This window comes from Motacilla alba, chromosome 7 (assembly GCF_015832195.1).
Source record: "Motacilla alba alba isolate MOTALB_02 chromosome 7, Motacilla_alba_V1.0_pri, whole genome shotgun sequence".
In the NCBI taxonomy this organism is placed as follows: domain Eukaryota; kingdom Metazoa; phylum Chordata; class Aves; order Passeriformes; family Motacillidae; genus Motacilla; species Motacilla alba.
The window spans coordinates 14,225,641-14,252,607 of record NC_052022.1 but is presented as its reverse complement, the minus strand read 5'-3'; the positions used below and the strand labels follow the sequence as shown (position 1 = coordinate 14,252,607).

Below are 26,967 nucleotides of genomic sequence, written 5' to 3'. Positions count from 1 at the left end.
ACAAATGGCTATGGAAGAATACTGAATTCTGTTTCTTATTAGCATGAATTCACAAATTGAGAATGTAGAAATATTGGAAGCATTTAATAATTGAGAACAGATGGTGCTTGGTTTTGGTCTCTGTATCAGAATCAGGTAATTTTTAAAAAGGGAACTGATCTGCCTCAGTTTAAACTTTGTTTAGGCTCTGAGCCCTACCCTGTAACACTTGATTCTTTCTCTCATGCTGAGTCTTCTGCCTCAACCTGGAACCAGCCATGGCAGTGCTGGAGTGGCTTATACAGAAGAGATAATTGTGTGGTATTCTGGTGCTGATTTCCTCTCCTCAGTTTAAAGCGTTATTTATTTCTGATAGTAGTTTGGATCAGCTATAATGGCAACAGTTAGTAGTAAAATGGTAATTTAGTACAATGGGAGGGGCCTGTGACAGAGGTTTAGCTGAGCAAGTAAGGCAGTGTCCCTCTGCATAATTCTCTCTTCAAAAGCTTTATGAATTGCTTTAAAACTATTCTCCACCCTTCATAAACTTGAAAAAACTCACAACAACCTAATAAATGCAAACGGCTTAATACTGATTCCTGTAATTGTGGAATCACTAGTAGTAGCTGGATTTAGGACCGCTGCAGTTCATGTGTAGTAAATCGTGACTAATGATCTCACTCCTCTAAGTAATGTCTGTGTGGGATGCAGTACATTCAGCATCAAGTAAAGCATAATAATTTTACGAGGTATGAATGACTCCATGCATCAGTGATAGCATCTTGGTATTCAAACTTTAGAATTCATGGCATTGATAAGGTTGAGTGTGGTAATTACTGCCTGCTGTTCCTCCAGGCTGTGGCAGCCAGTGGCAGACTGGTGCATTTGCTCACCAGAGCTGAGTTGCTGCTGCACGTGGCAGCACCTGTACCATTGCAGGGTTGGGCAGGTCAGTCACTGAGGCACTGCTGGCTCCTGGCTTTCTGTCCTGCTGGCCCCTCACTACCCCTGCACTCTGGCAGTGCACCCAAGGGTCACAGTAGACAGCTCCAGATCTGTAATCGCAGCCCTCTAGGAAACTAAATTGTCCACAGAAGAGCAGATAGTGTGGCAGAAGTGTGATTCGGATTATGACTGATGCCAGAGGCAGGTGAACTCAGGGGTAAGTAAATTATTTCTTGGAAGTCTGTGGATAGGGGAGGTGTGATTTTCTTGGATGTCCTTCAGGTTTCCTTGCTGGGCCCTGCTCCCTGGCCCCCTCCTTGGTCTGAATTCCATACTGAGGAGACTTCATCTTCTTCAGGAATCCTCTTTTTCTAATATTTGCTGTTTGTGTTTCTGATAGGCTACAATACTGAAGCTTGTGTTTATGCACCCTTCCTTCTTGTGACAAACTAGGAAGTGTCCATACGAAGATGTTAATGCTTGAAGGGTGCTGCTGTTGCTCAATAAAATGGCATTCCAGACTAAAAGTGCAGTGATGGTAGTGGCAGTTTCACAGTGTTACAGCTCACCCATGCACCAAACTACAGCCAGTTTCTGTTTCTGTGTCTCCTTATGCCCTCCAGATGGTCATTTTTTGTAATGCCATACTTTCCTCTTTGTGTTTAAGAACTCTGGATTTCAAGGCAAGTGGTTCTCAGTACAACTTAGTGTCATATGCCCCAGGAGGCACAGGGCAAGGATCTAAATCTATAAGTCTGCACATAGAACTGAATTCTTTACAGTTGATTAATGGGTTTTTTATTAAGGGCTGAGCAGTAAGTCAGAGCAGCATTGGCTTGCTTGTTCTGATTTAAATACCTTCTTTTTGTACAATCTTTGATAAGTATTTAGCCTGTGAAGTTCAAATTTGTCCTGTTTTCAGGAAAAAACAGGAATTTAGAGAGCATTTAAAATTCCAAAGAAGTAACTTGAAAGGATCTTTCAGAAATGTGCTTGAGGACAGTCAGAAAAGGCAAAAAATTGTGACTAACTGAATGGCTTTTTCAGTGAAAAGGTTTTAAACTACACTGAAAATTTTTGCTTACATTTCTGACAATGCAGTCCTTTTTCAGCTTTTCTTTGCAGATGTTCTGAACAATGTATCTGTGTAGTCTTAGCTGAAAATGTTGGGCAAAGTTAAATGCCTCCTATCAAATCTTTTATGTCTATAAATTATACTTATAAATTATTTATACTTGTAGATATTTCAACAGTTATGTAAAACATAGAGTACAATATTTATTATACTGGATATCATAAAATAATGTTCAAATAATTACAGACAAGATATAGCCAAGACTGTTAAAAGGTGAGAATAATTCTAAGAAAACAGAATTCCTGGTAAGATGATAATGTAACCATTGACTCTGAATACCAATGTTATTGACACAAAGAGCTTTAACTGAACTTTGTCAGAGTTCCTGCAAAGAGGAGGGCAAGTTTAAATTGGATTTAGAAGTAACTAATGAAGGTAACAAAGTACAATTAATCAGACCATTGGGGGGTCTAGACTGAGACAAGAGCAGGACTGTGGGTTTGAAGACAAATTATCCAAAAATAATACAAAATCTAAATTATCAATAATGCAAGTTGAGTTTATACTGTGATCCCGTTACACAGCAAAAGTTAACTAAAACTGAAGTGTGTCTGCTGTGAAGAGGCATGTGCTCCAACTTGTTTGAAATAACAAAAGTCCCAACTGACTTGTTACATAAAACATATTTTCAGATTCCAAGGACCAACAGGCTAGGACAAACGTCATTGTTTAAATTTAAAGAACTCTGAGTTTGTTTCTGAGTCAGTGTTAAGATGTCTGATAAATATATATACTGACAGGTTGTACAAGTAGGAGAAAATATTTATCTTTTAAATCACATAAATGTGTTTTGGTTGGTTTGTGCTGATGGCGTAACTCCTCCCCTCCTTATGGTTTAGTGGCTTTATGTGGAATTGGAAGGAGGGTTATTTATTTATTTATTTATTATAGGCTACTATACTCACCATTGTTCCTGGGAATTCTGCAGCACTACTGCTGGACTTCTGTTACCTGAAACAAATCTGTGTTCATATTTGGGAGGAAAATGGGACCAGACAATGCCAGCCCCTCCACCACTTTAGGTTGCCCTCTAACCCTTTCACCCTTTGCTGCTCTTTCAAATGTTTGTTGCCTCCTTTCCATTGCTCTTCCTTTCTCTTTTTGAAGTCTATTCTAGGAAATTTATTTCAGTTTCATTTGTCTCTTGTCGTGTAAATTTTGGTGCTTCCTCTTAATGTTGACTACTGAACATTCTGCAGTTTGCAAGTTTGACCTCCAGCTCAGATTCTGCAGTAGTAAGGATGCGCAGTGTGTCAGTAAAGCAGGAACATTAGTGGCACATATGTACACTAAAACTCTTAATTTGAAAGTCAAACAGAACCACACAATTATGATCTGGCACAGCAAAGAGAAGTGAATGCTTTAATTACACATTCCATGTTGTGGTAGCCCACATGTATTCACTCACATTCATAAACATTCCCTTCCTGTATTCAGCTATTGAACCACCTTACAATTTGCCTTTTGTTGTCAGGAGTATTCTTTTTGTACAATTTACATAGAAAAAGAAACTTGTATCTGCACTGATGGGTTGCTATGGTATTACTGATGATTATTGTAGAGCAATGCTTTAATGGTGCACCAGAGCTGCATCTGTTAGTGGCTCTGAATTTCTACTCCCTCTGGCAAACTGCCTAGAAATATCTATTACTTATAAATATTTTTGGCCCACTGGTCATCAGATCTACCTCTGGGCACCACCTGCACTACAAAAAAGTAGTTTCTGTGGATGTCAATCTATTCATCTCCTTTTGTGCAAGAAAGGTGCTCTATATAGATTTGAATAATGGCACCTTTACACACCCCTTTAAATCCTTCGAAGAATTTTTTTTAAATCAAAGAAATTTGGCAATTTTCATCATTAGTGCATTGCCACTTTGTGCTTTCTTAATTTATTTCTTTGTTACGCTCTGCTATTGCCTATAATGTACTCTGGAAATTCTTCAGGATGGTGTGGTTTTGGCTTTGCTTATCAAACACTGATGTCTCCTTGTAATAAAATTATAAGATTGTAAGCAGTAATGGAGGTGTCTCACAGACACTCCTGGGTCAGGACTCTTCTCAAAAGGCACATTCCACTCTTTCTTTAAAATACACCAAGAATAAAATCCTATTCAGAATTAATTTTATATGTTGGGGTTGTTTTTTTGGTGGGGATTTGGGACTTTTCTTTTAGGTTTTCTGTAATATTTGGTGATTTTTTTTTACAGTAATAAACATCTGTACATGACTAATGAAATAGAGTTTCAGACCTCACGCTGCTGAGTGTCATATTAAAACCAAACAACAGTCTACACAGACAGCAGAGAATCCATCCAATTCCTCAGGAGCTGTAGCACAATGGATTGCAGGAATCTTTTCATGAGTTTGGCTCTACTTCAATTGTATAAGCTGCACATATACACTTGATAGCCGGTAATCACAGAATGTTTGACTGGCATTAAAAATTTGCTGAGGTTCACCAGTAATGAGATCTGAAGTTCTGCACCTTTTTTATGGGCTGCACCAGGTGAGCTCTCTGTTTCACTGAATTTCCCGATTCTCTGAATGTTTACATGTTGTTTTTTTAAAATGGGGTCTGTCTTTGAGACCATTTTATTGCAAACAAACAGAAATCTAACAAGAAGTAAACTGAGAAGAGACTGAGTGCAGGTGGGGTTATACAACTCTTAGTTCCTATGCTGTGACTTCTGCCACCTCCAGAAATTCCTCAGAAGGGAAGCAGGTACTGTTCTGGTGAAGTACTTAAAGGATAAAGCTTCTGAAGCTTTTTCAAGTGGCTAGAAACAATATTTCCTACAATGATTTTCATGGAAAAAGGGTAACGGGAAAATAATGGAGAATTCCATATGGAAACTGGAAAAAGGTACACTCAGAGAAAGCTACTACCAGTTGCAAAACTGTAAATTTTACAGCATAATGTATCTAAGTTTGTCTCACTAGCATATTAATAGCAGCAGATGCTTTACCTTAACCATGTATGAATTCAAACTAAATAAAAAAATCAACCATACTGATAGCTGTGAGCAGGAGTTTCTAGGAAGGGTGCACATATTATAATGTTAATATAATTTAAAAATCTCTGTAACTGTCTCTCTCCAAGCATCTTTAGATATATATCAAAGAAATAATGTAGCTACACCACATAGAAATGTAGGAAGGAGAACTTCAGAGGTTCCCTGATGATGTTCTCAAACCTGTTCTGGAAAAGCTCAGTGATAATAAGTATGTAATGTCCTGTGATGCCTTGGCTGTCTGAAATGTGAGGTACCAAAGCTACCTGGAAAGGTAATCAAGAAATCTGTGGCTGCAAACTAAGCCCATAATTTTCTTTCTTCTCTCTCTGACATGCACCTTTTTTAACAAAAGATGTACATCTGTAGGCTGTTGTCATGGTTGTGGCAGTCATTTCCCAGATGAAATAAGTCTCTCAACCTTCTTACGTAGTTTTCAAAAACCTCATTACTTTTTCCTGTTGCTCTTCTCTGGACCCTTTCAAGTATGATGAAGTCCATTTCAAAGACATGATTTTAGCTTAAACCAGCATGTACTTTAACAGATTTTATTCCTGTAATATTTACTGCTGTATCCATAAAGATTGATGTGCCCTAACTTCAGAGTTATTTGTTTCAGTGGAGTTATCAGTGCCCAAAGTAAGCATGCACACAGAGCTTAATCAGAATACAGCCTCAAAAATCTAAGTAAAGATAAATAAGGAAAACAAAAGTGAATAATTTTGACTCTTACTAGATTTACTTCTCCAGCAGTTTATTCATAATTTTGTTCTAGAAATGTGGATTTGCCTTGAGACTTTCCTCTGTCCTCAAATTTTATCTGTCTGACTTACTTAAAAACCAAGATAGTCTCTTCCACATAAACTAATCAACATTTTACAGATAATCACTAACACCTTTGGAATTATACAGAAATATATATGAAAATAACACAAATACTTTTTAAACTGTGCAGATTTCTACAGAAGTTGACACAAGCTGCTTATGCAGTATATCCTGTCCAAAAGATAAATCATTCTGCAATACAAATAACATCTCTGAATATTGTAATTCGCAGGAATTTTTTGTGTAAGGTTATTGTGTAAGACCAGTGCTACTTACATGAGGATGCACAAATGTTTTGAATACACATTGTAGGACAATGAATGGTTCTAAGAGAACATCTTGCAGAAAATACCCTATTTTCTAACACAGGGGAATGAATTAATGCCACCAAAAAGAAAAAAAAAGGGCCTAATCCTGTTTTTTTTAAAAAATAGGAGAAAGATGGGGTGAGCTTTTCACCAAACTAATTGGTGCAAGAGGCAAAAACTGGACTTTGGCTGCATGTATAATGGGTAAATTTATCTGATTTGAATTATACAAAATAATAGGTTCGTTCTATTCAAGTCTCATCCCAGACCCACCCCCCTTTTCCAGCCCTAGGGGAGGGAGCGTTAAATAATGGTCTGTGTAAACTGATGCTCATGCAGTAAGAGTTTGGAGAAGTGCTGCTTGTACAAGTTAAAGCAGGCACTGAAGAAAGAGCAACCAAATAAAAAGCAGCTGCAGGAGCAAAGTGGACCCTTCTGAAATTAAAAGACATGTCTCTCCTCACCAGAGTTTTGACGATGAAATGCAAGCAGACACTTGAATGTGAGCGGACTTACTTTTACCAGGCGCTTTTAGCCAGCAGCAGGTTTCCCGGGCAGCCGCGGCTGTGCAGCAGCCAGTCCCTGGCGGTGCGGAGCAGCCCGCGGGCAGCGGCGGGGAACAAAGGCGAGGGGCGCGGAGCGGAGCTGCTGGAGCCCCCCCCGCGCCGCCTGGGCAGGGTGAAGAGCCTGCACGAAATGCCCGGACCCAACACCCTCTACAACCTCTACGAGTTCTTCTGGAAGGACGGCTTCGGCCGCATTCATGAAATCCAGGTACAGCTCCCTCGGGTACTCAACGCTTTAATCACGCCAGGGTTACTTAAACCTTTCCTTTCCTCCCCTGGTAAAGCGCCGGTGAATCGCCGGGCGAGCAGCACCGCGGCTGGGCATCGCCGCGCCGCCTTGCCGCAGGGGAGAGCCGGGTTTCAGGGGATCCCCACTGCAGTTCCCGCAGCACCGGAGGCTCCGGCAGTTTTGTGTCGCGGGGGATCCCACGATCCCGGTTCCCCGTGTCCCGGCGCCCCCGAGCGCTCCCCGCGCATCTTTGTGCGCGGTTTGAACCGCTGGGGAGGTGCCTCAAGCTGAAAGAAGGAAAAAAAAAAAACCCAACCCTTTTTTTTTTTTTTTAACTGGGCTGTTTCACAAACTTGCAGAGGGCTTATTTTTGGCGGGCAGGGCTGGGAAACGTGGGCTTCCCCGGACTCTTGGACCGCAGCACCCACCGCGCTGTGAGGCTGTGCCGGGACCCGGGGCCGCCCCAGCCCTGCGGCGGCCGCTGCCCTTCCCTCAGGCCGCCCCGGCGCTGCTCCGCCGTGCTCAGAGACCATTTTGTCTCTCCTACCCCGGCCTCCCCTTACATAAATACACTCTGCCTATCTCGGTGCCCTGAGGGAGCGGTAGATGCGCCTGGCTCCGCTGCCGTCAGCGCTGGCCGGCCCCCGGCGGCCGCCCCCGTCCCTTGGGCGGGAGGCGGGCGGTTCGAACCTCGCCGGGGGGGCGAGGGCCAGGCCCGCGAGTGGTGGCGGCTGGCGCGGCCGGCCCTGCCGCCCCCTCCCCGGCCTCCACATTGGCGCGGGGGAGGGGAGCGGGTGGCGGGAAGAGGGGCCGAATGGCGGCGTGAGGGGAGGGAAGGAAAGGAGGGAGGGCGGGCCGAGAGCGGCTCCTGTCACCTGGCGTGTGGCGGTGCCGGAGCGGGGGGAGGCGGCCAAGGGATCCAGAGGCCGGGTGGGGCTGGAGCAGCGTCCTCTGGTCCGGGCCCCGCGGGCCGCGGCGCGTCCCCTCCCTCGGGCGCACCTGGTGAGGGTGGGTGAGGCGCGTTATCCCTGCGGGAGCCGCGGGAACGAGGATCTGTGTGCAGCGCCTCGGGGATGCTGGCATGGGCAAGCGCTCTTACCGTAAGGCTGTCGCTATCCAGAGATGAATTCTTTTGGTTGCTTGGCCAAACATGTGGGTTTCATTCCTGAAAAGTCACAGTGCATCTCCCGGGGCCCTTTCCCCGTGTAGTCCAATCGATTCTAAAGGAAGCGCTTTGTGTATAAGGGAGTAAAGCTGCGTGTTTCACACTTTTTCAGCTGTGGATCCATAAGCTTTCCACCAGCAGTACATGTCTCGCTGGGAATACCTCAATGGGGCATTTATTATTTTGCTTTTCTTAGTGACCTTTCCCAAATCTCTAGGAAGAAATTCACATTCACCCTGAAGAGGTTTGTTGCCTGAAAATTACTGAAATTTCAGGAAGAAAGAAGAGAGAGAAAGGGAAATAAAAATAGAAAAGGGAAAGTAAAGAAAACCAAACTTTAAATGGTTTGAGAATCAAAACTTAAAAGTTAAGATTTACAAAGGGCTTAAAACACCAGGAAGAGGCAGGAGAAAAAAAAAAAAAAAGAATCACAAAAGTTGCTTAGTTTTGTCTAGCTTTCTTATATTTACCATTTAGATTTTTAAGAAGAAATGTTAGTATGTATGCTGTATTCCATGGCAGCCAAACTAGATTGCTAATGATGAATTGCTCAGCTTGATTGCTTACTAACTAAGACGTGCACATGAAAGTTGAAGACAACTAAAGCTCTTTGTTTCATTCTGTTTCTTTTTTCCCCTCTAACTCTGTGGTGGTGTACAGAATTTGAGAGGTACTCATCATAGTTTCATAACACTAAAAAAGATGCTACCATTGGTTTCAAGTTCTTTCACTGTCAAAACAGTGAAAATTATTCAAAATATTAAAAAGAATATAAGATATCCTAAATAGTATCTCCTTTTTGCTACAACTAGCTGATATGGGTATTTTCTTCTTTAGTGAATACTATTCCTAGAAAGAAAATGTGAGGAAGGATAAGAAGAAGTTGCAATACAATACTAGTTTTTATTCCATCTAGAGTCTCAAGAGTCACAGGATGCCCTGTTTGCCTACACGTAGAATGCAAGTAGGCATTAAATTTAACAGTCTGTTAAATTTAACAATACAGTGAGCGTCAGGAATTAATTAATCCCAAACCCTCTGGTAACCAGCACAGCTCCTTAAACCATGTCCTTTGGTGCACACAAATATTTGTGCGCTATATGCAGAAGGGGTGGGGAAGCCAAGAGCCTTTTCACAAAGGAGGTTCTGTTCTCAGTAACATGATTCCAGTCAGTCCTGGCCAAAGTAGTAATGCCTACAGCAATTGTGACAAAGGAAAAGTATTTTTAATTTGATGGAGTTGGATCTCTTTTGTCTCATCAGTGCTACGCAAGGATAAAGAAAAGAAAGGTGAGGAGAGAGGGATTTGGATGTTGGCAGTTTGAATTTATGGTGTGTGAAAGAACAACTGGTGTGAGAGTGGTATGTGAGGCACTTGAGTGGAAATTTTTCAAGGTTTGAACAAGAGAAAGAAAAACCCATGTTGTGATAGAAAATATGGAAATAGAAATCCTGAGCATTTTTTTAATACATGAAGTTGATAGAATGGTGTTCAGTCTATTGAAAGAAAGGTATGTCCAAATACTTTGTCCCTGTCCATTTCTGGTTTAGAACTAGTATTTAATTTATTTGATTGGATAGCTTGTCACTTTTCTGTTGAAGTTTGTTCTCCATGTAATCCTCACTATCATTGAAAAAATAAACTTCTCCCTAAATACCAAAATTTGTTGAACCTGTTTTTCTTTGACTGGTGGCCCGCAGTCCCCTCACTCCACTGGTTTTTCCTTGCCACACTCCTGTCCCAACTCATTCTTTCCTTTCAAGATACATACTCCCTAAGTTATTACCTCCAGGTTCAGTATCCCTAAAGTATTTCTAAGGCAAGAGATGCTTTGGGTTTTGGGAGAGCTTGTTCATACATTGCTCTGTGGTGTTGGTTAGGAGCAGACCACGCAGAAATGACAACTGAGTTCCTGCTGTAGCATTTCCCTCATCAGGATGACTAATACATGTGTCTCATATGAATCCAGATGCTGATTTTTGAAAATGGTAAGAATATTGTTGTGGGAGATCTTTAGAACTTTGACTGAAGTTGGCCATTGTGTTCCAAAAGTAGTTAAGAGGTGACTGGCAGAGACCACAATTGCACAACTTGTGTTTTATTTGGAAACTAGACAGAAAGAATTACATTTTTTTAAGTGTACTTGGTATCATATTCTGAAGAGTGATTCATTTGTCTTTAACTTATTGTTGGCAATTAAACAATTCATCTCTGTAACTAAGAATGAATAAAATATATTTCACCTAAATTAGTCTTGGGTCAATACTAGATTTTCACAAGTGCAGTTGATGTCAACCATCTTTGGTGTATAATCAGCATAACTGTGTGCAGATGTCTTTGGATTAGAATGTAGGTAATATGTCAAAGTTAAACTTTGGTCAGTTTAACTTGTCTTAATACTTTATCCAGAAATAAAGGCTTTAAAATTGATTTTCAAAGTCTCAATACTATCTTTTTAATAACTGCTTTGCAGTTTTGCAGTTTTGGGGGAGTTTCTTCCCCCCTCTGAAATGAGGATGTACCTCAACTCCAATTGAATTTGTAAGAGTTGAGAATTTCAATTCATAACCATGTCAGAATGAAATTTATTTGAAATAATCAGTAAGATTTCATGGGACAGTGGTAGTGCAACCTTACTGGAAAACTTTTTGGGTTGGTTTTGTTTGTTTGTTTTAATATATATATATACAGCTTAATCTTTTCCAACCCTCTTTATTAATTTCTAATCCTCTTATTTGCCTCCAGCCTGAATCACATGATTTGTGGATCAACCATGTAATAAACCCCACTGCAAGAATAAGATCCCACCTTTTCCTTTCTTTTGCAGAATTAGTATATGTCTCTCTCAAGTTCACTGCTGACCAATCTGTTCCAAAATGCAGTTTTTCACTAGGCTGTTGTGCTGTCATTATTCTTGGTTAGGTGTGAGAAATTTATACATAGCTTCTTTATAAGCAATTAAATGGTAGAGTAAGTAGTTATTCACAAAATATATCTTTGTATTATACTGGTAATTTAACCCTATATGCTTCCATGCTTCTCATTTTTGCAGACATTCTTTCTAACCTGTTTGATCTGCAGGGATGTGTTTTGAGGTCCTTTCATCTTCTCAGTGTTTGGTTTCACTCACACTCTGTGCCTTCGAGCTTTGGGTCTTTCCAGTCAGGGTCCTGAACTGTGTGACCTCTCTGTTTTCCTTGTGAATATTTCACAGTAATGCTTACATGCTTCTCCTGACATTTCAAACTGTTCCTTGACTGGAAGGCTGGGGATCAAATTCTAGATGTGAGAGTTTGTGTATGACAAATTGTCAGTTTCCTTTTGTCATAGTTTTCCTTAGTAATACTTGACTTCTGTTTCTCTTTGTTGGTGATGCTGTAGCAAAAACACACTCAGGAATATGGAAAGATCTTCAAGTCTCACTTTGGTCCCCAGTTTGTTGTATCCATTGCAGATCGAGACATGGTTGCTCAAGTGCTCCGAGCAGAAGGCAGAGCACCACAAAGAGCCAACATGGAATCCTGGCAGGAGTACAGAGATTTACGAGGGAGAGCCACGGGGCTCATTTCTGCGTAAGTCTGGTCAGCCCTTCACTTTCCCTGTTCTCTTGTGCAAGTTTAGTAATTTTCTGAAGGACTGTACAGGTCATCTGGGAAATCAGGCTTTTCTGTGTGGGAAAATTTGTGGGTCTAGTGGGGAGAAGGGAGTAGGTATTTGTGGTGAATGCTGTGTATTTGTTCTGCTGTTAAGTTTCAAAGGGATGGCAATGATGTGTAGTTGATTGTGTGGAGTGAGCTACTTTGCATGAAGACATTCTTTGGGAGTGTGTATCAACAGTTTGAGCTGACTCACTTACCTGCAAGCAGTTTTACAGAATAGAGCTTACTAGCTTTGGCACTGCACTGCATGAATGTGAGTTTATTGCATCAGTTCTAGACTGTTCTATCCAGCAGGCAGCGTGCTGTGTGGAATTGTTGGCTCAGATTGGTTTTAGCTTTATTGTTCACTGAAGTGCCCCCTCAGTAGACCGAATGTAAAGAATGGTAAATTCACACTGTAGTGCATCCCCAGACAGATATTTTTGAATCTGGCTGATTCCAGAGGAGCTGTCTGTCTGTACAGCTTGCATAACCTGGCAGTGCGTGTGGGTGTGGTTAATTGCCACTGGGAACTACTCACAGTCCCCACTGACATAGGATGTTTATTTAGAGGGAAATTAATTTCCTGAGTCATGGACAGTCTGTTTTTTCATGGTAGCAAAATGCTCTGTGTATTGCACTGCAGACTCAAATCTTAAGCTGCAGTTGAGACTCCAACTAACAGTTCCTTGATACTTAGTGAAAAGAGATCTTAAATCAGGAGACTCAGGAAGTATCTGTTAAAGAGATCAAATTCTTCTGCTGGCTGATAAGTTTCTGTGCCTTGCAATGGCATTGCTCCAGGTAAAAAAAAAAAAAAAAGTTATGGGAAATAAAACAATTTAATATAAACACGTAAAAGATAATTGCCTATTTTCATAAGGATCTGAAAGGTATCCCTGGAACCACTGTTCCCAAATACTCTGCTCATACAGAGCATGTCGATACTACAATTCAGATTTTTAGTCTTCAGCATCAAGGTTTCCATGCATAGCTCAGCTAAAGCAGAATGTGTAGCTGTAAGTTGTTTCTCTCTAGGTAGCTCTGCTCTCTTATTACTTTGTAGGTTTAGAACTGGGATAGCTGAAAGTGATCTATCAGTAACAGAATTTATGGTACCAGCTCAAGTTGTGGATTTGTCAGATGTGAATGCAAGACCTTTATTTGGTAATTAGGTACTGGTTCTCTGTAAAAACAGTTTTGCAGACTATCCTTTCAAATGTTTATTTAAAGTAATTTTAATAGAATATTTTACTAATTTCTTGCATTAGCTACTACTAACAGACTAACATAGGAACACTCATCAAATTCAGATCACTGAGTGGGCAAGTTCTGTCACTTAACCCAGAGATTGACTTTCACCTTAAGATACAGGTTGTAACACTGAAATTTAATGAGGACATGCAATAAATATAGAATAAAATTGTAGGAGCACAATACAAATATACATTACCATAATTTTCATTTTACTATTTGCTTTCATTTGACATGAAAAATTGCAAACAGTTTGGTTGCAGAGCTCTTACCCAGCTGATGATTTTTAAAGTAAACCATGTATTGACATTATTAATAATTTCTTCTAGGGAGGGGGAGCAGTGGCTAAAAATGAGAAGTGTACTGAGGCAAAAAATTCTGAAACCCAAAGATGTGGCTGTTTACTCTGAAGGAGTCAATGAAGTTATCACAGACTTAATTAAAAGAATCCACACCCTCAGAAGTCAAGAGGAGGATGGGGAAACAGTGACCAATGTTAACAACCTTTTCTTCAAGTATTCAATGGAAGGTAAGCCCAGGCTGGATCTCTAGAGAAAATGGATGTAAAGCAGTGTGGTCGTGGTTAGGAATTTCTGTCAAATGACTGAAAAAGGAAGTTTGATATACTGCATTTGTGTGTCTTCCTAGTTAGTGCAGTGGGTATCAGTACAATTCATTTGTAGAGTCCTTGAATTAAGGAGCAATTCCCATGGAAATGCTGGTGTATTGGTCAAATGTTCAATCAAGGTCTTGAACAGCCTCAGTACTCTGTATTTCTGTATTAGTTTCTCAAGAGTGAGGGTGCTGACTTTCTAACGGGTGACTTTTAAGACCTGTAAATTTCGCAATATACCAGCCAAATTCCAATGAGGAATCCCCATGTGATGTATCTAAATTCAGTTCATAGCTTAATGTGGGAAAAAATGCTGCTTTTCCTTGCCTACAGATGCCAAGTATGGGATTGTTATGTTTGCCTTAAGATCATCTGCCACTGGCTACCATTAATGAGGGAATGCTGAATGAAACCCTGGCCTGAGCCTGTATGGCATTTCCTGTGTTCTTACAGAAATCTCGTGGTGATACATATTTCTTGTATTTCTTTAACTGACTGCATGCAACCCCATCTTGTTATATGTAATGCCTTTTAAAAACATTGGTAGTCTTTGCTGACAGGCAGCTGAGTAATTTGGGATTTGAAGAATATCCAGATTGCTCACTTTGTGTCAAATTGCTGGCTGCCTGCTTGGTCTGTTTCACATTAATAGTGTCTAAAACCAGCATTTAACTACCAGTTTATGGAATTTCAAACTGTGAGCTTACAGATTCACTGTAACTGATGGGTTAGTTGAAATTCTTCACATTCTTTTAGTTTTTAATTTATAACTTGTGCCTGGCACACACTTATTTTCTATGTGACTTGCTGTTTATTTAACCTACACTGTAACTGTTCAGAGAACCAATACATAAGATTTCTTTGAAGGGACCATGTAAGCAGTGAGAGGATGTATAAGAACTAGCAGTTTCTGAAAGAGGCACAAAAATAAGAAAAGATGCAGAAAAATATCTTCCCAGGGAGGAAAAATAGGAAAGGAAGAGTGAGTTGAAAATAACCAAATTTTAAAAGTATTTTCATCAGTAAAGATAATGTCTAGTGGGGGTGCCTGCAGAACTGCAGAAAAGATCTATGAAAATTACAGCAAGTCAAACAAGAGACAGTCATCACTGTCACTTGCAATGGTATCACACTTGCTGTTTTTTAGGGCTGGGTGGAGAATGGTGTGTGCAGTAAAAGCACTGTCTGGAGTGCAAGCTTTTTATCCATTTACACAGACTCAGTATTCATTTGCCATCAGCTAATGACAGACACAGCTAGTGATAGAAGCTCCTCCGTTGTCAGCAGCTATCAGAAATGTCTTTGGACTCGTGTGTCCCTGAGTGTTCAGAGGCCAACAGGGCAGGCTCAGGATTCACAGTGCAGTGCAAAACACGGCAAACAGGCTGGAGGCTACTCTGCTTCTGGTGGAATTCCTGGCTGTCTTCTCATGCTGAGCATTATTGACATAGCAACTACTCTCCTGCTGCAATGTTTAGCTGGGCTATTTTACTGTGGTTTGAATTTCTGATTTATCTGTTTAACAACTGAAGTAGTAGTAGTAATAATAATAATAATAATAATAATAATAATAATAATTTCTTGTAAAGTAGTTCCATTTAATGCTAGTTAATTCCTTAAATTATAAATATGTATTCATGCATGTGTAGAGACGCTTCTTTCATTTTCCTATGTGCAGGTGTGGCGACTATTCTGTACGAATGCCGGCTGGGCTGCCTGGAAAACAACATCCCACAGCAGACTGTTGAATATATTGAGGCTCTGGAATTGATGTTTAGCATGTTTAAGACCACTATGTATGCAGGTGCTATTCCCAAATGGCTTCGTCCACTTATTCCAAAACCCTGGAGAGAGTTCTGCAGATCCTGGGATGGACTCTTCAAATTTAGTAAGATTTAGTAGTAGAAAAGTTCAGCTGTATTTCTGCAGTTTCTGTGTGTGTTTGAACGGGACAAGCTGCATTTCTCTTCTAAAATTATAAGAAGACATTGTGGCAGAAGTAAGTTTCATATTAAATGCAGACTGGCCAGGGGAACTGTTTTAAAAAATATTCTACTGAAAACAAACTTTACCAGTACATTTCAAAACTCCCCTATTTTATACTGCTCTTTATTTATCTTCATCTGTTTCAGCACCCACTTGTCATTCCAGGTCCAAATCCTTCGCCAAGATTTTATCTTAAGCCACTTCAATTTTAATGAGGGCAATTTTGTTGAATTCAGCAAAATTTTAATTAAGCACCCTGACATAATCACCACTAAAACTGACTAGAAGGTTAATAAACTAGACTCTGGTAATTAATTAAACACTTTGTAAAGTTTATTTATATATATACAAGTGTATAAGTTGACAGCAAAGTACCCTGATGTACTACAATATGGATTTTTTTGGTAAATAAAACATTCCAGGCTACTTTATGAATCAATTTTCATGTAAGTAGGAAGAAGGAGTTGTCTTTGAAATTTTATTTTTTTTAATGTTCTTGAGTGTTAAAAAAAACTTGAACCGTTTTTCTCTCTCAAATATTAAAAAGCTGCAAGCATTTTCATTTTTTGTAAGCTCATTATGTGAGCCATTAACTTTTGGAGGAGATTTTCTCTTTTTAAATCCCTTGCTTGACCAAAGATGCTGTTTTCAGTTACTGGAGTGTACATGGAGCTGTGGGTGAAATTGCTCAGCGTGTCATTCATTGAAGTTTTTGTATTTTTGTTATCACATGATGGTCCTCATCCTTGTCTTCAAAGTAATTAAGTTCTGTGGCTTTGACCTTCTGGTTGCTGCTAGCATCTTGCAGCAGCCTCTGTGTGCTGAGCTGCAGCATGCTCTGCAGAGTTCACACTTCTTGCAGAGTCCCCAGGAGACAAGCCAGGTGGGTGTAAAAACCTGGCCTTGAGCTTCCCTCAAGGAAGGGCACTGAAGTCTCTTGTGTCCTTTGTGCTCAGCATTCTCATGCTGTGAGCCACCAAGGTTCCTGTCAGCTCAGTCTTTCCTTGCCATGAGTACCCAAGGACCTCCACCACCACTCTAGGATTTTTCCTTAAGAAAAAAGAATTTTTTTTCCCACATCCTGGATGTGCAGTGTAGCGTGAGAAATGCGATTACTGAATGGAAGCAGCAGAAAAATAAAAATGGAGGCTTAACAATGTTTTTGAATCCCAAAGGTCAAATCCATGTTGACAACAAATTGAAGGCTATTCAGTCTCAGCTGGACCAGGGAGAAGTAGTGAATGGTGGGCTACTTACACACCTCCTAGTGAGTAAGGAACTTACTTTGGAAGAGATCTATGCCAACATGACTGAAATGCTTCTGGCAGGAGTGGACACAGTAAGCTTGTTACCATTTTTCTTGTGCATAGTTGTTTTTGTACACCAGGATCACTGGCTGCTCTCTTCAGGGGGGTTACATTGCTCATAAGGATGTAATTGTAACACATTTAAGCCATGATTCCTTTAAAGTGATACAAAATACTTCCTGTCCTGTGTAATCTCTCCACTGCAATGAAATCAGTGTTCTGATCTAGCTGTGGTTTACAGGAACCCATCACTTGGGAGTCTGTTCCACAGCTTATTAAACAGATAAAATAACAATTGTCTTTACATTCAGCTTGCATTTCATACATTTGCTTTTACTAGTTTGCTTATCAGGTTGGTGTTTCTGCTAGGTAGAGCTCAATAGAAAGGTTAGCTGAAAGTTAGGGTGAAAAAAATTGATCAATACACTCATGTGTAGAGTTTGGTAAAGCATTTTCATGTATGGCTAATTAAATCAACTGGGACACACATTATGGATCAGATACCTGCTTTCTGCTGGAATCCATTAGTGGGGGGATGTTAGGCCAGCAATTATGTGGATAAGGCATAAATTCACTCTACCCCTGCTTGTGCTGGCAACAGAGTCAGGCTGAGGCAGAGAGCTGTGGTAAAGGCTCAGGATTAATGGGGCTGGTGTATCCAATATGTTAACACCTAGGAACGTGTTTCAAGTGTCTCTTTTTCTTTATTCTTCTGATTTGCCATACATTTGAAGAAACATTAATGTTGTGTGTGTATCTTCCCCTCTCATTCCTAGCATATGAAATCAGTGTAGCTCAGTACCGACTGCAGCATGACCATTGGAAGAATAAGGAAAAAGAAAGCTGAGTTATTTTATGTAAAATGTATACAGAGTTACTTAGAATATCAGTGAACACTTTTTTGTTACTGAACAAATTTTTTAAAGAAATTATATTAATTTGATAAAGAATTGCCATGTAGGACTTAAACAGTCTTATAGTAAAAAGATTTAAAATAAGTAAAAAAGTAAAATGGCCTTAAAGAAAAGAAAAACTCTCTGGATAATTGAATTCAGATTTTTTTTTGGCTTAAGAAAGTTTGCAAGGTTTCTAAAGAAAACAAGCAAACAAAAAAACCAGCAGCAATTGCTTTTGAATTCCAAAATAAGGAGCATATGTAAAACTTCTTTACGTGCTGAATAATTCTCCATTGGTTAAATGTCCCAAGGGCTTATGAATTTGCAGAGCTTTTTGATGTTGGTTCTTAAGTAAAACACAGCTATTAATCCCATTCATTTTCTAATCTTTCAGACCATTAATTTTCCATTTTTAGTGTGTGACATTTTTCATTAAAATAAAAGGACAATGTTCATGCCAACAGGAATTTCCCTTTCCATTTGACTCAACTTTCTCAGCAGGCAACAGTCTTTTTCTGAGAGAACTATACTTCTGACTTCCTCATTTTCAAGTACAAAACAAAAATGGAAGGAATTTTTTTTCCTATTGCTGTTAATTCAGATTTCATTTAATCATAGAAACTGAAAGAGATTTTTGAGGATTATACAAGCTTTCAACAGAATTGTGAGGCAGTTGTTGGCTACAAAGCATTTTGTCTGTTCCTGGAACAGTCCTAATTTTTAAGAAGTTATGAAGGAACTGGGAACCTGGGAAGGAACACTGTCTAATCAGAGAAGTTCTGCACAATTGCCAGCTCCTCTGAGTGGACTAGAACTGGGTTGCATTGTAGAAGGCACAGCCATTCCATACTGCAAGAAAATCAAGTAAAGAAGACAAGACATAAAAGGTCACCATCATGATGAATTTGCATTCTGAATTGATCTTAAGTTTAAGACCAAAATAAGACATTTCCACAAGCTGATTTTTTCCCAGCTGTGGTGAAAAAAAGATTAGATGATGAGTTTCTTCGAATCCTCTTGTGCTCAAAGTTGAACCGTTTCCAGCCTCGTGTTCTGTTTCTTCTTCACACAAAATATTTTTAAATGATAGTGGTGGAGCATTGCTTACCAAAGGGATAAAGTATAATCTTAGCAGTGATGATATCAATTCTGTCGTGTGGATGCTATGGGGGACCACCATATGCTTTAAAGGGGTTGGAAATGTTCTGAGAAGATTTTTCTTATCTTATGTTTCCTGTGAAGTGTTTTTGTTGGAAGAAAAGGTGAAATGCATATTGAAAAACTAAGAGCTAATTTAATCCATTGCTCTTTGGAGTGTTTATGTTTCAATATTGCTCACATAGTTGGGTTTGCATTTGGTTTGTCTGTTGCTTTTTATATTTCACTGGGAAAATATCAGCAGGGATTGTTTTGCTATGTGGTGGACTTTTAGATGGAAAAGGGATGAAGGAGGGGATGGCAACGTCTGGCAAGCTCCCATTGGAGGAATCCAGATGGGAATCATTGCCAGCCTGTTTCATAACTTTAAACATATAAAACACATAGTTGAAAGCTGATTGTTTTTCTTGGCTTGAAATTATTATTAATGTGACCTTGTTGGGCTTGATGATTGTGGTTTCTTCCTCAGACCTCTTTCACTTTGTCCTGGGCCATATACTTGTTGGCAAAGCACCCAGAGGTGCAGCAACGTGTTTATGAGGAAATAGTCAATAAACTGAGAAAAGATCAAGTTCCAGTGGCTCATGATGTCCCAAAATTGCCTTTGATTAGAGCTGTCCTTAAAGAAACCTTGAGGTAAGTAGCAGACAACTAAAGATTTAATTCCATGTTATTCTAATGAATTTTGAGTCCATTTTAGCATTTGTAGTTTATTGTTGCTACTGCAATTTGCTGCTTCTACTTTTATTTATTTCAGCAGTATTGTGTCCAAGGATACTCAAGCAATGAATAAGATAGATTATATAATGTTTAATGTTTCTCAGTATGGTAGAAGTGGTATCACAGATGTAGGCCATGTCTCTTAAGGTAGGGAATAGAAAGCTTGATTTTTCCCTTTAGTCTGTATGATAAAATGTAACAACCTCCTCCTCACACTGGCGCTCTGCAGTCCCACTTCAATAATTTTAAGCTTTTTGATTTAAATTAAAGGCATGTGACATACTTTTTTTTTATATGTTTATACTAAATGTTCATCATGAGGTGAGGGGAGTAAGAGGGTTTTAGAGAAGGCATCAGTAAGGCTTTTTCAGCTTTAGCAGTAGTGCTAAAATGTCTCCAGCTTGACCACCTGCCTTCATGCTTGTACATGTGTAAATTGAATAAATGCATAGACCAAATAGCTCAACCTTCAGTTACTAATAAATAACTTTTCTCAGATGATGGTTATATTGCTACTGATGATTCAAGGTCTTTGAAGCTCCAAGTCCTTCTGTACTCCTGAAAAAACATTTTTGGTGTGAATGAATATGGCATTCATCCTGCATATTTGTGAATGCAAATTGGAATCTAAACATTTTCAAAAATGTGTTAGTTATTACTGTTGAACTTCAGATAAATATTTCTCACTAGGTTATATCCAGTATTGCCAGGAAATGGAAGAGTGACCCAAAAAGACCTGATCATTGGAGGATACTTGATACCTAAAGGGGTAGGTTCTTTGAAGTGCTCTGCAGAGAACAGTTTAATTTTTGCAAATGAAATACGATCTGCTACAGCATATATACACTTCATTGATTTTAAAAGATTTCACCACGCTAGACTATTAAGAAGAAAGTATTTCAGTAATACCCATTTATATGGCACAAATAGATTTTATGATTGACTTGTTGCTGTTGTTTTGGTATTTTTTTTATTTGGGTCCTCATCTGAAAATGAAATTTATCATCATGACTTCGTCTTAATATTCTTGATGGTGGAGTCTATTAATAACATATCAGTGTATGGTAGAATTCAATTTAAAAAGCATGGATTTCATTATTCTTGCAGTTTTCCAATTCTTTGTCTGTTAATTCCCTTTGTGGAAAGTTTCTCACTTTTTCTCATAGCAACTTCATGAAACAATTCCCAATACTTGTGACTTGCTCCCATCTCCTTCCCCACTGCATCTTCTCTAATATATGCAGCAACATTGAAAACAATTAGAAGATTGTTTCCTTTGACCAATTGAGAAAGGGATTTGATTTTTTTTTTCTTTTGTCTTCAGAATTACTCAGAGTTGCTTAATTTTTATCACCTATTATTGCAGAAATTACAATAATTGCAAATGCTTTTAAATTTTGTTATGTGCGTTGGAGATAACTAAATATAAATATCATTTATTTCCTCAGACCCAGCTGGCACTTTGTCATTATGCTACTTCATACAGTGAAGAAAATTTCTCAGTGGCAAATGAGTTCCGACCTGAGCGCTGGCTGAGGAAAGATAATTTGGACAGAGTAGACAACTTTGGCTCCATCCCCTTTGGTTATGGCATTAGAAGTTGTATAGGAAAAAGAATTGCAGAGCTGGAAATCCATCTTGCACTGATTCAGGTTAGAGCTATGTGACAGCATTACAAGAAAAAAGTGAATTGGTATTATTTTTTTATGTATGCCATTTCTGGGTATCCTACAGTGCTCAAAACCTTTGTTTTGGAGTGTTGTCTAGTGTACTTAAGCTGCAAAGACTTAAAAATTGAAAATAATCATGCTTGAAATGTAGCATAGTACCTAAACTACATTGCAGATGGTATGGTACACGTGATGTAAAACTAAAGGTAAGTTTGTTAAGGAAATATATAGATTTGGTACAGAAGGCTTTTGTAAGCAAATCAGAAATCTTTCTTAATGTGTATTAGAATGATTACCTGCTCGGTTTCTGTGTTTTATTTAGAGGAATTCAGAACTTACCAAGATGTAAAATAGATTTTATATCCTTGTACTGATCACAGTGTGATGACAAACAGTAGCGTTTTTCTGTGTTCTGGGCTTATTCTGTCTCTTCTTGTTCTTCTAACTCATTATCATTTTATATATACATAATTTATAGTTATATAAATAGTACATATTGAGATATATTGTTTTTGATTGGTTCATATCATAAAGACAACGTTCCCAAAAGCTGCTACATTTTTTGTCATTGACAAGACAGCCTATAGCTCAAATAATGAGTACAGATTGTGCAGTCAAATAGTGAAGATTTGACAACTATTTATAGTTACTTAACTATAAAAATATTTAGATCCATTTTATGTATTCAAAGGAAAACTTGATTGAATTTGCCTTTGAATTTCCTTCAGTAAACTTCGAGAGCAATCTCTGAACAATTAGTGCCTGTCTTTTGGAGCTGAGGGTGTGAGAGCTCCCAGGGGGCTTGGTAAAACAAACACACTTCTATCTTTTTTAAAAGGTGGCTCAAGGAAGCAATGGAGAACCTGCTTTGTTTTCTGGAAAGAAACTAGAACAAAACAGCACATAACCTATTTACAAACACTGAGATGATAGTTAAGTGAGTTAAAATTAGAAACACATGGAGCTGATCAAAGAGAAATTGTTTCAGACCAATCTGATTTCTTTCTTTGGCTTGATCACTTACCTCATGTGGCGGTATAAAGTAAGTCATGTACTCTGACTTCAGGAAGTATTTTCACATGTCCTCTATGTTTTTGCTCTCAATTAAATTAATAAAATTTGTTCCAGATGGAAGTGCCCATAAAATGCATGCACAGCTGGTTGGAAAAAGGAAATAGCTGGAGGCAGTAGCTATAGAATAATTGCTGTTGAACTGAGAAAGCATTTAATTAAAATTTTGTAAAAGTCTGTCCTGCATTTGATTTAGGCTGTTATTTTCATTAACAGTGTAAGTGATGGATTAGAGAATACTTTTACAGTTTGCATGGGATACCAAGCTGATGCGAATTAATTTAAAACCAGGGGATGTGAATATAGAATTTTGAAGAAAAAGGAGAAATGTTTTAGAAGCAACACAAAGTTATTCATTAGTGACAGTTGCAACTTAATGCCCTTTATTTGAAATAAATGCATATATACAAATTTATGAACAACTGTCTGAGTAATATTAGTACCATGGAAACAGATTGGAGTGATATAGTAAAAAATCATTCAATTCTGACAAGGCAATCAGATTCTAGATAATATTAGCAGCATTAGCAAGCATTTTGTATGTCAGAAACAGGAGCTAAATTACTCAGTCTTGCCAAACACTGATGAGTCCTCACTTAGCAACAATAAACAGCCAACCCCATGCACTGCACTTTAAGGATAATATAGGTAAATTCAAGGAAATTTGGAAGACAAAGATAATAATAAGAGGAATTTTAAAAAGAGAAAAATTAAATAAAAGCTTTGTCAAACATCTGACACTAAGAAACGTAGCTATATATAGGAATATAATGCATTGGTTATAAGTCATACTAGAGAAAGAATAAGAGAAAATAATTTATAGAAAAAAGTGTTTTAGATTTATTATGAGGAAAAGTTGAGGATGTTGCAGTATTTCCCTCTTGAAAGTGTAAAAGTAGACAGCTGAAGTATTCTTCATTCAGAAAAATGAGTCTGATGGGATTGGGATTCCTACAGCTTTCTTAATAATTTCATATATTGATTGATATTAAAGGAAGTGAAATCAAAAACACATAGAGCGGAACGTCACAAAGTTTGGAAGAGACCTTAGTTTCTTTGATAGTTCAGACTGTTTAATTTGGTTCTGTGGGATTTCTTCAGAAAGGTCTTCCTTAGGCCTCCCTCCATCAGAGGAGGAAGATTTTGAATTATAATCTTCACCTTGTAACACCTTCTTCTTTTTTCCTGGATGGGAATCACAGCACTTAAACTCTGCCAAACTGGCAACACAAATTTTGCTTGTGACAGTCTGTTATGTTCTCTTGTTTAAAGGCTTCTCTTCATTGGTAATTTTGCAGTTTTTCTAATACTTGTCCTGTTTATGTTCACAGCTACTTCAGAATTTTGAAATCAAAATTTCTCCCAAAACTGAACCAGTTCATGCCAAAACTCATGGACTTTTGACTCCTGGCAACTCCATCAATGTCAGATTTTCTGACAGGAAATGAAACTCAGACATTTTGGAAATACTGATACAATTTTCATGGAAACAGGTTTGCATTTTGTGGAAATTTAAAATATGCCTGTTCTCTGGTTTGTAGGTATTTGACAGTATCATGAAGTATTATGTTCTGCCTTAGTTCTAGCAGTACATAAGAGCAATTGCCTCTCCTGTAACAGTTAATTACACATATGAAAATAAATACCAAAAAGATTCCTTCTTGCACTGGGAATCTCCTTTTATCTGAGAGAATTCCTTGTAATAACAGCACATGCATTGAAAAAAGCCAACCAGAAGTAAATTCAGACATGTCAGAATCATTCAGTGGTTTTGTACGCTGCTACTCGGTGAGTGCATCTGAGAGCAAGGGGATTATTATGTAATATGTGGAAATTAGCTGCATGTATAAGTTTATATTTTCCTGTTTCTTGTCCTCCAGTGTTTTTTAAAAGTTTCCACGTTACAATGAAATTATGACATAATTTTTTTAATATGTAAAAACATTTACTCTGCATGTATTAAAAAAAAATTCCAGTAATATGAAAAGTAAGGATAGAAAAAATACAACTTATGTCAAATTGTTTAGACTTGAAATACAGAACATATACAAATTTATCTAAACATAATCCCCATAAAATGTTTTTATATAGTTTTGAAAAAATAAAAGTCTTAAAAATGAAAGTTTAAATGTCACATTGGAGAGTTTGAAGCTGGGCATTGTTCTCATCACCAAAGCACAAGCCACTTTCATTGTTCTAGCTAATATGCCAAACCCAAATGTAAATATTAAAAGAAAGTAGTTGTTACATTTTTATCATTTAATTAAAATACTACTTTTGACTTTATTCTGTTCTTCAACAGTAAGAACTGGAAACAGTAAGGTTTACTGTTCTTCTACAGTAAGAACTGGAATCTTCCCATTTTAACTTGCTGAACGTATAGGCAAATACAGAGTTCTGTTGGATGAAAATGTGACTACTGAAGTATTCCAATAAGTTTGTTTACTATCTGGTGCCTAACAGAAAGAGTGGACACTTGGAAGTTTGGGTTTGGTCTTTTGGGGTTGTTTTGTTTGGTTGGTTTTTTTAATTATTATTACTTTTCCTATGACAGCCAACAGAAAACTCTCCCTTGCACGATACTTTGGATAACTTTAGTATCACTGCACTAACCTTACATTCCCATTTTTGAGAGAAACCCTGTACCCTGTGTCCTCATTATGCCCTGAACAATGCTCAATCCTGCATATCCTAATATGATACATATGTAATTATATATGGTTAACTGTTTACATGTCAGGCTCTGACTGTTTTTTGGGAGGTAGTTTACATACCGACAATCATAAATATTTCAGCTAAATAAATTTAGCAATAGTTTTGTAACTTGCTTTTTAAAATGACAAAATTTTTCTTTGATTGTCTAGCCTTTGGAAGTCAAAGATAGGTTAGAAATTTAAAAAATCTGTAGTTTTAATGGTGTAAATGAAACTTCACATTGCCAACTAGCTACTACAGTCGCACTATTAAAGTATTTCGATTCCTTTTTGTGGTGCCTTTTCAAGGTTTAGACAAAAGAAAAACAAAATCTCCTTTTTATGGATCTGCTATACAAAATAATAACACTAAACAAAATTGATCTGATCTACGAGAGGATTAAATGCTTACATAAGGACTTTAAAATGTTTTTCTTGTGTTGAGCATATGTGTGTACTGTAAGAAAACCAGGTATTCTGTTGGGAGTATTTTCCTTGAACAAGCCTGCCTTCTGATTTTTCCAGGGCTTCTAATTATTCCATCTTTCTTGTTTTGGTTGGTTTTTTTTTCTTTCCCATTGTTATTTTCAATTGTCTCCATCCTAAATCAAATTAAGAAATTTGTATTTGCCAGAGCCAGCTTACATCCCAAAAGAGATGTTTTGCAAAATCTGTTTAAAAGTCTTTGGACTGAGTATTTGACTCCATAATTCTGCCTGGTTTTTTTGACTTGGAGACAAGGAACTCCTGCCTTGAATCCAAATTTGGATGCCATATGGTGCCTTCCTTTTGCTTTGTCACAGCATCATTAGAAACACCAGCCACTGCTATGTTGCAGTACATTTGCTGCTTGGTATGAGTCCCTAAGTAAAATATCAGTGCAGGAGATGGAAGAGACATTCTAAAATGCTTTTCACAGCATTTGAATCTTTTAATGAAAACAGACAGTATTTGTTCTAATAGAGCACCTATCCATGTAAGTTGTCTTTTATACACAATAAAATATTTATACAGAATTTACAAGTTTTTGTTCTTATTTTAATTACTATTTATATTTGCATTTTTCTTTAGCAGCTTAAAGTCTTGAACTTGTTGCATTGAACTGAAAGAGTCACTACTCCATGGAAAAATAATAGTTCAGCTAGAAAGAAGGGGGGGATTCTTACAAGAATTTAAGGTGTGTAACGAGTTGGCAAGAGGGGAGATAACATTACCTTAAGAGTACTGTCATTGTAGAGCAAAGGTATTGGCAAAGTTATGCAAGAAATACCCGAGAATTGACTCTAATGTTAATGTTTTAATTAACTGCCTAATACACAGAAGAGTATTAAAGATATAATGAAAAAAGGCATAAAGTGTGAAAATCAAACCAAAACAATGACAAAACCAACCCAGAACGTAATGGAAATGGGCTCTAATTTAATAGCAAAATATATGTACATAGGAAATAAAAATAATTTATTGGAGGAGCTCGCCAATTGAAAATGTCATATATGGAGGAAAGCCTAGATAATCACAGGTGACTAGAAAGTGTAAGTATGTGAGAATAATGAGAAATATAGCCTACAATGTATGAGATGCAATGTGACCTATTCCTCCCCAGCTTCTATCAGACATACTTCTTACGTGCTATAATACAGTGTGCTTAACTGTTCAAGGAAGGTGGAGTTTGATTTGGACAGATGAGGATACACTAAGATTATCAGGTTAATAGTTTCTGTGAGTGGAGAAAGGGTTATACTGCAATGGTTTTTGCTCTGCCTCCCTGTGGTTTGCTGGCAGATCAAACCCTGG

General features: G+C 38.2%; 2 protein-coding genes across 3 annotated transcripts; one reads left to right on the top strand and one right to left on the bottom strand.

Annotated features, from left to right (window-relative positions):
* Nucleotides 1–6,572: 6,572 nt before the first annotated feature.
* LOC119703552 (cytochrome P450 27C1) lies at nucleotides 6,573–26,166 on the top strand. Of its 2 annotated transcripts, none has more exons than XM_038143587.1 (9): nucleotides 6,573–6,980; nucleotides 11,549–11,739; nucleotides 13,389–13,588; nucleotides 15,351–15,560; nucleotides 16,834–16,997; nucleotides 19,489–19,655; nucleotides 20,430–20,508; nucleotides 21,188–21,391; nucleotides 23,812–26,166. In XM_038143587.1, exons 1-9 carry the CDS (start codon nucleotides 6,657–6,659, stop codon nucleotides 23,926–23,928), a joined length of 1,656 nt encoding a protein of 551 aa, XP_037999515.1. In that variant the 5' UTR covers nucleotides 6,573–6,656; the 3' UTR covers nucleotides 23,929–26,166. The 2 variants fall into 2 exon arrangements, with proteins under 2 accessions (XP_037999515.1, XP_037999516.1); XM_038143588.1 differs by having other exon boundaries at nucleotides 6,842–6,980; nucleotides 11,622–11,739.
* LOC119703554 (splicing factor 3B subunit 4-like) lies at nucleotides 7,392–10,047 on the bottom strand. The gene is made up of 2 exons (XM_038143589.1): nucleotides 8,101–10,047; nucleotides 7,392–8,000 (listed from the first exon to the last, which is right to left on the bottom strand). The coding sequence occupies exons 1-2, from the start codon at nucleotides 8,151–8,153 to the stop codon at nucleotides 7,580–7,582; spliced, it is 474 nt and encodes a 157-aa protein (XP_037999517.1). The 5' UTR covers nucleotides 8,154–10,047; the 3' UTR covers nucleotides 7,392–7,579.
* Nucleotides 26,167–26,967: the final 801 nt, after the last annotated feature.